This window comes from Clupea harengus, chromosome 18 (genome assembly GCF_900700415.2).
Source record: "Clupea harengus chromosome 18, Ch_v2.0.2, whole genome shotgun sequence".
NCBI lineage: Eukaryota > Metazoa > Chordata > Actinopteri > Clupeiformes > Clupeidae > Clupea > Clupea harengus.
In genome coordinates, this window is record NC_045169.1 from 22,549,277 (window position 1) to 22,564,102 (window position 14,826).

At 42.3% G+C, this 14,826-nt stretch overlaps 1 protein-coding gene and 1 pseudogene across 1 annotated transcript; both read right to left on the reverse strand.

The window, feature by feature from the left end:
• Positions 1–396: 396 nt before the first annotated feature.
• LOC116224663 (HAUS augmin-like complex subunit 6) lies at positions 397–3,278 on the reverse strand. The gene is made up of 5 exons (XM_031585131.1): positions 3,203–3,278; positions 2,377–2,509; positions 1,067–1,211; positions 674–736; positions 397–541 (listed from the first exon to the last, which is right to left on the reverse strand). The coding sequence occupies exons 2-5, from the start codon at positions 2,429–2,431 to the stop codon at positions 412–414; spliced, it is 393 nt and encodes a 130-aa protein (XP_031440991.1). The 5' UTR covers positions 2,432–2,509; positions 3,203–3,278; the 3' UTR covers positions 397–411.
• Positions 3,279–5,657: 2,379 nt separating this feature from the next.
• LOC116224573 lies at positions 5,658–13,450 on the reverse strand (annotated as a pseudogene).
• Positions 13,451–14,826: the final 1,376 nt, after the last annotated feature.

Below are 14,826 nucleotides of genomic sequence, written 5' to 3' on the forward strand. Positions count from 1 at the left end.
TTTGTATATACATTTAGTTCTCATTATTACACTATTAATATACCCATTGCTCATTTCATCTCAGCACTAGAGGGTCCTGACAGATGCTGTACACTAGAGGGCACTAGTGGCATGTGTACCCAACAAATCTTGAGATGAATCCCAAACAATTCACTGACACAAATGTGCATATTTCCAGCCAAACTGCTTTGGAAAAGAGCGTCTGCTAAATACCAGACCTCACCTTTAGAAATATCCATCATATCACTGACATAAATGCATGTATTTCCGCAGTCAAAAAAACAGCCAAAAAAACAACATCATGCTTAACATTTTTGCTCTTGCTTGACATTGTTCTCTAAAACCCAGCACACTGGGAAGGTGAACAGGTAAACAAAAGTAAGCAAAACAATAACGCAAACTAAGCTGAAACTAAATAAAACCATGACAACAGAGGAATGTGGTCGTGAAATCGTCTAGCAACGCAAGAGAACATATACGCACCCTCTGAACCTTCTCCTGGGACAGACTGCCATCCTGCTCAACAATGCCTTCCTGGCTTCTACAGAGAAGTTTCCAGAAGAAAGACACAGGTTTTTGACAACAACAAAAAACACGCCGGACTTATCTATTCTAAAACAATTTTTGTGAAATGTGTTAAATGTTTCCTAGAAATGTGGGGATCCAAACTTACGCAAGTAATTCCTCGTATTTGGCTTTCTCTGCCATGAGATCTCGTACGGATTTCTCCCAGGACCTTAACGAAAGAACAAATCCCAAACAAAGCAGTGAGTATTAAACTACGCTTACACATACTACACACCAAAATTAGGGATTGCGCAACAGCAGAACACAGCAATGCTCTACAAAGCCCTTGGTCAAATCTGTGTGGTAAATACTTCCAGTTGTGTCTTTCTCTCTGACTTCACTTATTGGGCAGAGTGACCGAGCTAGATGCTTGCACATGTGTTTGATGAAAATGGATCAACATGGGAAAGCCTAGGCCCTGGTTTCTGTGTGTGTGTGTGTGTGTGTGTGTGTGTGTGTGTGTGTGTGTGTGTGTGTGTGAAAGGTGGCCGTCTCTTACTTGACTCTGTGCTGGCGCTCCCGATTGAGGTGGTCCCGAGCCATGACTGCCGCAAGGTGGGATGACCTTGCGACCTGGAAGCGTTTCTCTGCCATCTCCAAACAGCTCGGAGGCATCGCAACGGCTTTCGGGACCCATAAGCCATCTGGTCACACACACACACACACACACACACACACACACACACACGCACACGCACACGCACACGCGCAGTTATTACCCAGGTAATCATCATTGGGTTAAACGGGTGAGATGGAGACTGGTACTGAATCTTGCCCTAGGCAGTTATACAAAGATGAGGTGGTAAAACTATTGAAGCTGGATTGCTGCCATGGCTGCTGATTGGTTCACTCCTCACGGCACACAACAATCACCAGCCTGGCAGAACCGGACATGAAGACTACCTACACCATCTATACTTTTTAACTGGTAGATGTATGGTCCAGTAGAGTGAGCTACTGGGCCTAAATTGGAACAAATTCTAGTTTGAGCTTGAGTGAACAGAGAAGTCTCTAAGGCATTCCTATACCGATGTGGCACCATGTTGTTCTTTTAAAGATTGTTTGTTTATTTGTCAATTTTTGAGTCCCATTAAAAGTTGTCTTCCTAGCCCAGGTTGCACCTGTACCCATGCTGGGTATGGTACGTACAATGACTGTGTACAGAGTAGAACCCCTGCATAGCAAGGTATCTATGGTGAATCACCTGCAGTACAGTACTTAGGGTAAGTAATTCTGTGTGCAGTGCAGTGAAGTACCTGTGTGTGTGTGTGGCATATTATGTGCAGTGCAGTACCTCTGTGTGTGTGGCAGATTATGTGCAGTGCAGTACCTGTGTGTGTGTGTGTGGCAGATTATGTGCAGTGCAGTACCGTGTGTGTGTGTGTGTGTGTGTGTGTGTGTGTGTGTGTGTGTGTGTGTCAGATTATGTGCAGTGCAGTACCTGTGTGTGTGTGCGTGTGGCAGATTATGTGCAGTGCAGTACCTGTGTGTGTGGCAGATTATGTGCAGTGCAGTACCTGTGTGGAAGGCCTTGATCTCCTGCAGCATAACGTGCCTGTGTGTGAGTGTTAAACTGTGTTGGGTGCAATACCTGTGTGTGTATGTTAGACTGTGTTGGGTGCAATACCTGTGTGTGTATGTTAGACTGTGTTGGGTGCAATACCTGTGTGTGTATGTTAGACTGTGTTGGGTGCAGTGCCTGTGTGTGTGTGTGTTAGACTGTGTTGCGTGCAGTACCTGTGTGTGTGTGTGTGTGTGTGTGTGTGTGTGTGTGTGTGTGTGTGTGTTAGACTGTGTTGGGTGCAGTACCTGTGTGGAAGGCCTTGATCTCCTTCAGCATGACGTGCCTGGCCAGGCTCAGCATGATGTGGATGAACTTCGGCCCGCTGGGGGAGAGCAGGTGGGAGGCCAGCACTTTGGGGAAGGAGCCCCCAGACTGATTCTGCAGGGACACGGACACGTCGCATAGGTTAGTGATTACAGGTATGGATACCACATCACTTTGCACATCCACTTTTGCACTCCTGCCCTGCTTTTTGTATTGTAGTACTTATTGTGTTTGTGTAGTACTTATTGTGTTTGTATGTTTTATGTTCACTGTAAGCACCTATACACCAGAACAAATTCCAGGTAGGTGCAAACCTACTTGGTAATAAATACTATTCTGATTCTGATTCTGAGACTAGAGTGCAGGTAGGACGCCAGCACTTTGGGGGTCACGTGTTCTACAGGGACACGTGTAGGTTAGTGATTAGAGGTGTGGGTGTAGCATTTGATCATTTCTGTGCATATCCATAATAACTGAATAGGGATATTACCATTTGAATAATTAGGGTGCAAATAGTTTCCCCCATCTATAAAGTTATCCACATACACTCCTATTAGTGAGGTCAGGAGGTTGTAGATGACCCCACCAAGGATCAACACCATTAGTGACCACTGAAATCCATTCCAAATCCATTCTATTGTTGTTTGTACTGCTATTTACTCTTGCACTTTATGAATATTGTTTGTTATTTAGATTTGTATTATTCTATGTTGTGTGTAGTCCCTGTATATAATCTGTATGTTGTCCTTGCTTGAAAGCCACCAAAAACTGCCCGCGTGTACAAGCAGCATAAGGAGATGACCATACCGTAATCTCCTGAAGCAGAACCAGAGTGAGTTTCCTGAACTCAGTGTCCTGCTTGCGATCCAACACTGGCCAGCAATGTCTGTGAGAAAGATTGGGAATTACAGGAAATGATTGTAGTGGTGATGATGGTGGTGGTTTACGCAGGGTACACTAGCTGCTATGGGTACTGGTTGATAAGATAGATAGATAGATAGATAGATAGATGGATACTTTATTAATCCCGAAGGAAATTTAGGTCATCCAGTAGCTTATACACTTAACTTAACTCACAAACATACATACACAAATCACAGTAGAAACACAGTAGAAAAACAATACACATAGGGAGGACATGTTCACAGGGAGTGGGGTGTATACAGATATTATACAGATATTACAGTGTGCAAAAATTGGTTGTGTCAGTGTTGATGTTCACGAGGAAAGTAGTGCAAAGAGTGCAGAGAGATAGTGTTCATGTGCTTGTGGATAGTGCAAGGATTGAGTACGTGTGCTTGTGTGTGTGAGGATAATGCAGTGCTGGGGGTTTCTATGATAATAAAAGGACTATAAATGATGTCAGTTCCCATCTGGTTTAAACTCTCACCTGAATTCTCATGCATACGTGATGGATTGAGTTTCTCCAGAAGGAAGTAAGTGACGATGTAAAAGGCATCCTTATTGGGCTTGTCAAACATAGTCCTGGCAAATAACAAAAAAATGAATGCATTAAAATGCGTAAATCTCGTCTTATGTTAATGTCATAATGACGTTGTTCCATTGAGACAGACAGTTCAACTTGAATGACAAAGGTTGCTAATTCAAAATGCAACAGTTACTCTCCTTTTGACTTTACCCTCCTACGACAACGGTGAATCTACCTGGGTTATTGTCATGGACTCCTCTCTAACGGACCTGGAGTTACTGTAACGTATTTAACCGTCAGCTAGTTAGACTGACTAACTCACTCACTACCTTAGCTAAAACTCAGCAGTTTTGGCATGGAGATGAATAATTACCACTAACGTGAGGTTTGCTAGCTAAAAAGTGTAAGCTAGCAACGTTGACACTGGGTCTGGACTGTCGAAGTGAGGTAAATAACGCCAAACAACTTAGCTAGTTGACTACCAAGAAAGATATTCGAATATAAAAGTTAAAGAAGCTTTATCGGATGCACAAGGAAATCCATCTAACAGAATTGTGGTTGAATAGCTAGCTGGTTTGCTAGCTACCCGGTTTGTTAGCTACCCCTTGATTGCCGTCAGATCAGCTGTTGAGACAAAGCTAAGCTCACTTTAGCAACTATTAGCCAAACTGTCAACATGTAAAAACTTACTCTCCGAGGACGACATGACGTTTCTTTCCAACAACATCAGGTTGAAGTCCAAGACTCAAGAGAAATGACCATAAATATTGAGCATTTTCCTTTTGATTAGAGGTCATCCTTCAGAAAAGTTGGCCAGATTTGCTGTACCGCACCCCATAGACTTGTTAGTGACGTGAGCAAGGCAACCGCCAAAATGTTTGAGACAATAACACTACTCCGGAAGCTAATGTTATCCTTTTCCGGTTCAAAGACTGTCTCCATAGATAATAGATTATTATAGAATATATAATACTTTATAATAGAATTCTCACAGGAAAGTGTCCTCTGTAACGTGCATACCTCGGTTCTGACAAACGACTGCTGCTTGAGCCATGTTAAACGTTTTTGTAATGTTTCTAAGATGGGGGTATATTCATTATATTCCATCATTCCTTAAAATCACAGGTCAAGTGTTTTAAGAGATTTTTGATTTTGACTAGACCCCTCATATTTAGGGCCCTTATAATAATAGTAGTAATAAACTTTATTTGTATAGCACCTTTCATACAAAACAATGCAGCTCAAAGTGCCTAAACGACAAGTGACACTATCATCTGTGAATAGCTTCTGAGGTTATGGCCTGTTTGTAAGTGGCAGAGTTTTGTTTCTGGCTAGGGAGGTGGAGGTGGTTTTGCAGAATTAAAACACACTAAAACGTCAATACACCAAGATGTATTTATTAGACAGAAGAACATGGAAGGCAATGCAAGACTCCCCCTGCCATTTCGATGATGTGAATGTTTAACATTTTATTTCTGTGCGAGGTCTTGACTGCTCATGTTCCGTGGGGAGTGAGAAGGAGTCTCAGTTTCTTGTACAGAGGACATGTCGGGTTCCGAAGAAAGATCCGAAAATGTCAAGTCAGGAACCTGTTAACAGAACAGAAAACCACAATATCTGCCTGTACCCGACTGAACATTCTTTATTAACCCCCCCCGCGTGTCTCAAACTTTGTTCGCATCCCAACAATGATGTAAGCCATTATAAAAAATAAAACAAATCATACAGTTTGACCAGTGCTCTACAACTTGGAACTTTTTCAAATTTATACCAAGGTGATCTTTGCCAGTTTTGTTTTTTAAATGCATAAGTCAACACACAAGTCAAAACCAGTGATATTAATGGATTTATTAATAACTTAGCACAAAGACAGCAACAAGACATCAGCAGCAAATATGAGACTTTACAGGAATGTGACTGATGTAGTATGGTTAAGTGGAATTTATTATGGGCAGCTTGTTCAGTAATTAACTCAACGTGCAGAATGTGAAAATGAGCAGGTTAATGATGTAGTGTTTAAACACAACACAGTTAATCTCCATAAGCAAAACAGGCTTCTCCCTTCTTCACGAAAGCACTAGGGGTTAACAGGAGTTACTGCGTACAGTCCACAGCTTTCCTTGCCTTCATACCACAGATCATTCTCTTTGTGCAGGTTTGGGAAGGGAGGGCATCAGCCGTGTGGTCCATGTCAGTCTCTGGGTGAGTGCAGTTGGCCCGAGGAGCACACACACTGAACTGGGCATTGTGCAGCTAGTGAGTCTATTTGCAGCTCAGGCGTTTCTCCATGCCGGCAGCAGGGGGCTCCATGTGTGGGTAAAAGGGACCTACCAGCCAGTTGAGTGGCGTGTTGTTCACCAGGTAGTCCATGGTGGTGTCCAACGTCTCTCGGAGGCGGTGCAGCTGCGCTCTGCTGGAGGACAGCACCCCGTCAGAGAGGTCCCCGAGCGCCACCGCCTTGCTGAGGCTGCGGCAGACCTCGGAGGCCAGGTTGGTGATGGTGAGCGCCTGATCTTGGACGTGCTGGGGGAGGCCCTGCAGACCCGACACCAACCCCTGGCAGGTGGTCTGCAGCTGGTGGGAGAGCCCGCGGGCCAAGGCCAGCGTACGGGACTCAACACTCTGCACAGGAAGAGGCACATGGCACAATAATTAGGACAGGAAAGAATAATATACTAGCATGGTTTAAAAAAAAAAAGATACAATTAGATCATCAAAACTGGAAGTGCCTTTTCCCAAAAAGCTATACCAAAACGTAATCTTAAAATGCATAAAAAGTCTGTTTGGAATGAGTGCTTCCTCAAGCTAGTGAATAGAGTTCATCTTGGCATTCTTAGTTCTACATCACCACGACTGCTTCTATCATTTCTGCTACGACCAGTAATACAATAAATCAACACTTTCTAATAGTGTTGCAGGTGTCCAGACTTCATTCCTCTTCCAGTCGCATGATACACAAGACATTTCAGTCAGTATGGTCAAATCTGCCGAATAAATGGCACAGTAATTGTGCCGACTACGTACTGCTGCATCACACTCCTGAGGTGTGTGTCCATTTGAACGCCATTCCTTTATGGAGCTGAGTTTCTCCTGAATCTTGTGGTGGGCACCATCGATGTTCTTTCTGGCATATTCAATCTGATAAAGGATACCCAGATCAGTATAGAAAAGCACCAAACCTGGTCTGTGTACAGTTTTCTTATCAGAGAGGTGATTTTTAGTATAGGCTCAACAAAATAAATGACAAAAAAAAAAAAACAGTGTCAAGGGCAGTGAGGGAGTGAAATAGAGAGACATGGGGGGGAGAGAGAGAGAGAGAGAGAGAGAGAGAGAGAGAGAGAGAGAGAGAGAGAGAGAGCGGGAGAAAGAAAGAGACCAAGAATAAGACAGTGAGCACTGATGACAGGCCAGATGGATCAGTGAGGGGGGCAAAGGGCCAGAGAGGCTGCAGTGCTGGGTTCCAACTAATTAACACGACAAAACACTCCTAATTAAACCAATTCAATGCGGTTTTTAACTCCCAAACGGACAGATTACAGCTCTGTGATAACATAACAGGTTATCTGGACTGCCACTGGTTGGAAGGAGCCACTCGAGGATTCTGCATTGACCAGTGCTTGAATGTCATGGGGAATTTTCACTTCAATTCCTTGGGTCACCACAAGAGGGCGCCCTTTAGAGGATTTGTCAATTATGGTGATACCACTTGTGTTGTGCTGTTTATAGGCCAGGCAAATTAACACATATTTTAAGTGTGGAGCTCATGTGCATATTCAAATTAATTTCAAAAGAAACTTGTAATACAAAAGAATTTACTTTTCATGGGTACTTTCATTGTGTAAAATTACATTTTTGAGGTGTATTTTTACCATGCATTATTAGCACACATCTCAGATTGATGAGAATTAAACATATTTCCTCAACTAGGATTTCTTAGGACTTTAGTATGTTGTTCTGGACACCTCATAGAAATGATCTATGCTGAAAAAAATTATTTTACAATAAGTCTGTCGTAAAACGCTATTTTGCCTGGACTATTATAGAGAGTGTGAGCATATGCAAGTGTTTACATTTACAAGTGTTTACAAGTTGGTCTGAGCATTGCTTGTGTTGGTCAGAGAGTGTTTACACTAATGTGAGTGCATCCTGTGAGTGCATCCTGTGTGAGGGTGTGTGTGTTTTGACTGAAAGAGGAAGAAATGAAACATCACCGGTGTGAGTATTTGTGTGTGTGTGTGTGTGTGTGGTTGTGTGCATGCATGCGAGTGTGTGTGTGTGTCGGTGTGAGTGCGCGTGTGTTATGCATATATGTGTGCAGGAGCGTGTGTGTGCGTGCGGGTTTGAATGAAAGGAAAAAAAAAGAAAGAATGAGTATGACTCACTGTGTGTGTGTGTGTGTGTGTGTGTGTGTCGTACTTTGAGAGCACTCGGAGAGGAATGACCTCTTCTCCAATCTTCAGGCGCTCCTTGTGCTTCTTCTTGCGTTTCCTCTTGGCCTTCAGCAGGGAGTCATCCTTCTTCTCATCTACATCTTCCTGCTTCTCGCTTTCAACCGCAGAATCTGAACACACACACACACACACACACACACAGTCAGCCAGATGAACACAGACACGTCTAGACGAGCATACTCAAAATGGGAGGAGCACCCTCAATGTATTTTACTGTAGATGAACTGGTACAGCAAAATGCTAAAAAACACAAAGGTAATGGTCAAGTCAACAGGGAACATAAACGGAACATTACATAAAAGAAATTCTCCCGCACCATACTGCTGTAGATATTTGTCTGTAGATTAACGGGATAAAACACATACATTCATCATTTATTTTACAGTTCTTTTCAAAAATCACCTACCCTTCATCTCACTCTCGGACTCTTCCTCCAGCTTCCTCATCTTGGCGGGCATCTCGTCCTGCCCGCCACCCTCTGACTTGTCCGTGCTCTGGGACCTCCGTCTCGTCTTGGCGGGCATCTCGTCCTGCCCGCCACCCTCATGCTTCTCCGTGCTCTGGGACCTCCGTCTCGTCTTGGCGGGCATCTCGTCCTGCCCGCCACCCTCTGGCATCTCCGTGCTCTGGGACCTCCGTCTTTCTTCTCCGCACGTTTAGCGGGGGTCTTCACCTGACCCTCCCCCACCCTCTCCCCATCCCTCTCCACACCCCCCTCGGGCTCTACGGCGCCACCATCTGGCCGCGGCTGGTGGCTCTTCACGTCTCCAGGCTCCGCCTTCCCGCTCTTCTCCTCTGGCTCATTGGCCGTCTCCATTGCCGTGGGTTGAGTGGCACCCTCCTTCCGCGCGCTGCGAGATTTCTTCTTCTTTTTCTTCTTCTTCTCGTCCTCGTCTTCCTCTGAAGACAGAAGGTCAAGAACACTGTAAACGCTTCATGGAAATGGAGCAATCTAAGGCCATGCAGCTCTCCTCCCCCTAGACATGCAGAATGGTGGACATCTCACATGTACCCATACACAAGTCATACCACACACCAACAATCATCTCACATGTACCCATACACAAGTCATACCACACACCAACAATCATCTCACATGTACCCATACACAAGTCATACCACACACCAACACTCATCTCACATGTACCCATACACAAGTCATACCACACACCAACAATCATCTCACATGTACCCATACACAAGTCATACCACACACCAACACACTAGTTCCAAGGGTCGAGGGAGTGACCTTTTGCATACTCCAACTTGGAGGTTTGGTAGGATTATAAAAATTCTAGCCGTTTCCAAATTTTCATTATATCACGACTGTTTTAATCAAACCACTTGATAAATGATCACTCCATTATTTATCTCACCTCCATTTTTGCCCCTCTGTTTTCCCATTCAAATGCATTTTCATCACCTCAATGTTTGTCACTGTCACCCTTCATACTACTCATGTGTAGGGCACTCTATGTGGAACTACTTCTATTCCATATACACCTTACATAAATAGAAGAGACACTTTAAGATAATCAGGGCAGGAAAACATCTTGACCTAACACAGCGTGTGTTTTCTTTTTTTTAAACCCAGTACCAAGACCATGACCTTGAGCCCTAGGAGAGGGCAAACTCTCACAAACTGCCTGATTAGGGCGCCACAGTCACGCTACTAAAACAGCTTTCTGGAGCCTGGTACCTCGCGAGTCGTCCGCTGTGAGCTGGGGCAGGGGCTTGTTCTTCCTGGACTTGGGGAAGATGCCAGGCTTGCGTGGGGCATCCCCGGGTGGGTTGTTCAGCATCTGCACAGAAAGAAAGAAAGAGACTCACAGCTTCAGAAAAATCAGCCTTGCTGTATCAGTCAAACTACCCAAGAAGCGCCTCTACACCATCACTCATCTACGTGTGTCATGTGCCTATGCCAGGATGTCTTCTACAGTGAACTACCATAGCAAAAAAGCCCCAAACGTATACACAATTTATTCATTCATTAGTATTACAGTATTAATAATCTTAATTACCTATCAACATATGAATACATTTGTTGAATATTCAGTCAAACTTAAGGAGAGGCTGAATCATTAATCATGTCATCTATAAGTTCTTTCCATGACGGACAGCACAGCTACATCACCTAAAAGCTTTTACAAGCATGAGGGAATGGACAGATAACTTATGAGAATAAACGTGTAACAACACTTGTTTAACCCTTTAACGGTTACTCTCACACTAATGTCTTTAAAGTGTTGTGAAATTAATGTTTTATGGAATATCTGTGATGTTTCAGCAACATTAAAGGTGCAGTATGTAGAATTTAGTGGCATCTAGCTGTGGGATAAGTGCAAAAAAAACCGCAAAAGGCCCTCTAGTACCAGTGTTTTGGTTTGTCTGTTTTGGCATATTGTAGAAACATGGCGGTGCAACATGGTGGACTCTGTGGAAGAGGACCCGCTTCCTATGTGGATACGAAGCAATACTTCTAAGCTAACGAAAACACAACAATTCGTTGTGACAGGTATTTACATTTAGTCATTTAGCAGACGCTTTTATCCAAAGCGACTTACAAGGATGTATACACATTTTACATTTACACTGATGGCACACTGCACATCAGGAGCAATTAGGGGTTCAGTGTCTTGCTCAAGGACGCTTTGACAGCAACCTTCTGATTACCTTCTGATTACTAAACGACTTCTAATGAAAAAATTATTGTGAATACTGTAATCCATTTCTGCGTATAGATCACCCTAAATCTTCAGCCTACACCTTTAAATATATAGTGCAATTCAAAAATCCGCCATTGCTGATGAATGCTTTCTTTTACTGGAATGTTCCTGTCTAGGTGTCAGCCTTCCTGCTACTGACGCTAGCAGTGACGTCACTCACCTCTTTGGCTTTCAGGGCCTGCTCCACGGTCTCAAACTCAACGAAGGCGAAACCTTTGGGATGGTAAGTGGACTTGTACCTGGGAAGACTGATGTAAACGATGCTGCCACACTGGCTGAACACTCGCTCTATCCAGCCGTGGGTCACATCCTTGGGCAGCAGTTCCTGGGGAAGGAGGTCATTTAAGGGGCACACATCAGCACTGGGTTATATCACACAAGAGCCTTCACACTGAGGGCCCTATTTTGATGGTGAAAATGGCTAGCGGAAACGGCAGCGCATGTGCACTTTTGCACAAGCAGTAAAGGTGTGATCAAAGGCACTAAGTGGGCGTAGCCTAGCTGAAGTTCATTAGTAAAAGGTTTGGTTAAAGCCGGCCAATAGCATTGTCGAGCAATCCCTTTAAAACTGAATGGGTCAGACTAAACTACAGTCAGACTAAACTACAATGTAAGAAAATGGCCATATTCTGGACAACTAAATTCTTTGGAACTATAGCTATAATTGTAGCTTCCAGAGCTCCTGCTACACTTGTGCAGAGATTCACCGGTCCAGAGCTTCTGGGAAAGGATATGGCCTGGTCATTTTAAAACATACATATCTGACAAGCTACAGTTATGTGTCAACGAATATGATTGATCTGAGCAACAGAAGAAGCACTACACTGTCCAGAGCCCGTGGCGATATTGCCATCTTCTTACATTGCAATCTCGTCTGAAGTACTTAGTTTAAAAGGGATTGCCATCAATGCTATGGGTCAGTTTTAACCAAACTCTTCAGTAATTAACTTCTACCTGGTTCTGCCTACTTTATGCCTTGGACCACACCTTTGCCTCTCTTTCTCACGCATGTCTACTTTTATGCAACAGTGTGCGATCTCCGTCAGGCCGTTTTAGCTCTCAAACTAGAGCCCCTATATGTGTGGTTAGTAACAGATTGTTCCCTTTACAAAGTAAAACATTACTTACCACATAGACTGTACGCTGATCCACATCTTTTGGATCCTCTCCAAGGGGACGTTTCCTGCGGATTTTTGTTCCTTCAAGTTGACCTATAAAACAGACATTGAGGCAATTAATGACATTGAGGCAATACATGACACATAAATTGACCTATAATGATATAACTTATTCAAAAAGCATTTTAGTTTATTTTCAACATCCAACAAATATAAATACACCGTTAGTTTTATTTGAGGCTTAGGTTGACAGAAATGAAACTAATATGGATATGTTCAGTTGAGTGCAACAGCAGTGTCAACAACCAAGCTGAATTACAGATTTTATATTAAAAGATATAATACTAAGCTTACCTCTACCGTGGATGAGTTTTTCAATGCTCTGGCAATCAACTTCTCATCTGTGGTGAGCTTTTTCATTCGGTTAAATGTTGGCAACACAGATATGTCTACGTCTGTGTGCAGAAACACGAGAGCACATACAAAGAAAGATTGAGAGATAATTGATTAACGATACAGTCACCATGCTATAATTTATTAAGCGAACAGTCATTTCCAGGAAGATGTGGGTCATATATATTCCTAACGGTTACATATGGCTTATTTGGGAAACATAACGTATAGGCTTACATCCATCCTGGACTCGGTAATGAGTTGTTTCAGAAAACCTGTCCTTGTGGAGGTTTGCGTCGCCAAACCAGAAGTCCACTTGTTTTTTTGACATCTGCCAGCAACTGTTTCACTCGAGATCGCTTCTTTTTGTCCTTCTCCTTCTCCATCTCCATCTCCTTGCTTGTGTTTTTAGTGGAGGTATCTCCTCCCAAAGGTTTCTTCTCAGTGTCAGTCATGACTGGCGTCTGGTCAAAACCTAGAAGTCATGTTCGGTAAGGTTCATGTTAGCTATAACGGATACAACATGATACAAAGCTCAAATACTAGAATACGTTAAATCAATAGCATTGTATGGCGAACTATACTTCATAGCCCTGTGACCAAGTTACACTTGAGCTAATGTTAACAATGGTGCAAAGCGTCAATGTAACAACGTTATTAGTTAGCAAGCTAACCAACAACACCGGCTTGTGACCAGTTAGCTAACTCGATGTCTCCAGACAACACAATCACATGTCAGTACACTCTTCACCATGCACTTCAATACACCATGCACTGAAAAATTCATTTCACCAGGAAGCTGTTTTGTTTTACCTTATCTTCAGTATCACAGGTGTACGCTTCTATTCGGCAAACTTCGCCTTATAGTAGTATCACATTGGGAGAAGCATACAAGTGCACACAGACGCCATTGATTCGTTGGGTACCCTCAGGGGTCCTTCATGGTAAAAAGAAAAAAAAAGAGATCTTTTGTAGTTATCTGAAAGTATTTTAATGGCATTTCCATAATTAAACAAATAGATAGATCATACATAAAGCGAAATAATAAATTACAACTTGTTGTGATTTCATTTACTAGTGTAATTGAATTCTCAATGACTTTTTATTAATTTAGCAGGCTTAATACATGGGAAGCCTGTTGTCGCTCGTCAATGACGTGAAATAGTAGCGCGAAAATTTAAGAAAGGGGCGTGAGGTTCTAGAATCCAATCGAATAGCCACAAAGTAAGAAATGACATACACACTAGTCAGAATACGTGCTTTATTTTCTTATAATTATTCATAACGAACCGGTGTAACCTTAGTAATCTAGACATGTTATCTGTTATTTAAATGCTTCAAATACTAATATTACTACCATGACAGAATATGGCTTTTGTAAAATTGTGTCTTCGCCTATAAAATAACTTGATACTAGTACAAGCGTACGAACACTGCAGCGTTTCTGATTAATTGATTCATTTGATTATTGTTTTAACCAGGATGTATGATCTGAGTGCAACTACAGGTTAGTTTCCATATAAAGATTTTAATGTAAACTAATTAGAGGTCAGTGTTCATCTAAAAATACAGAAATGATTTTGCACGGCCTACCGAGCCATTATATGTCAAACAATGTATTCTACCATAAAACACTTTCACAGAAAGATGCAACAATAAAGACCTCCAATGCAGTAGCTTGTTCACCTGCTCAACAATTCATCAGATTTCACGCATTTTGTTTTTCAAGCAGCTCTACACTGTATCTGTATACAATTCCTGTTCATGTATTACTATGTAATAGAGACATTTTTATATGTAGCCTAATAAACACATGTAAAAGACAAAGGTCTTTCCTCATTTGTGCATGTGTGTGAGATAGATCCACATATTAACTGATCTTTGATCTTTTACCTGTGTAGACAGAATACATCAGAATCAGAATCAGAATCAGCATGGGATTTATTGCCAAGTAGGTTTACACCTACCGGTACTTGGAATTTTTTCTGGTGTGAAGGTGCATACAGTAAACATAAAAACATACAAACACAATAAGTACTACACATAACATAAAAACACAAATAAGTACTAAGCATAAGAAAAGTACTACACATAAGAACCAAAAAACACAATATATACGATACAAATATATAAACAATGAATATAAAAAAGTAAAGTGGAAAGTAAATTGCAAAATGCAAAACAGGAGTGCAATGTGAATGAGCAATGTGCAATGTAATGTAATGTGTGTTAATGTAACACAGACGACATTGCTTCAAAAGATAGGTTACATAATGTATTATATTATAGACATGTACAATAACAAACAATCTCA

What these genes read in the sequence shown, in the direction of transcription:
- LOC116224663 (XM_031585131.1), bottom strand. Translation starts at nt 2,431, where the DNA reads ATGCTGAGCCTGGCCAGGCACGTCATGCTGAAGGAGATCAAGGCCTTC. An exon ending in GATCAAGGCCTTCCACACAG is followed by an intron (nt 1,212 to 2,376) that starts GTACTGCACCCA and finishes GTGTGTGACCAG; the next exon opens with ATGGCTTATGGGTCCCGAAA. An exon ending in AAATACGAGGAATTACTTGC is followed by an intron (nt 542 to 673) that starts GTAAGTTTGGAT and finishes ACTTCTCTGTAG; the next exon opens with AAGCCAGGAAGGCATTGTTG.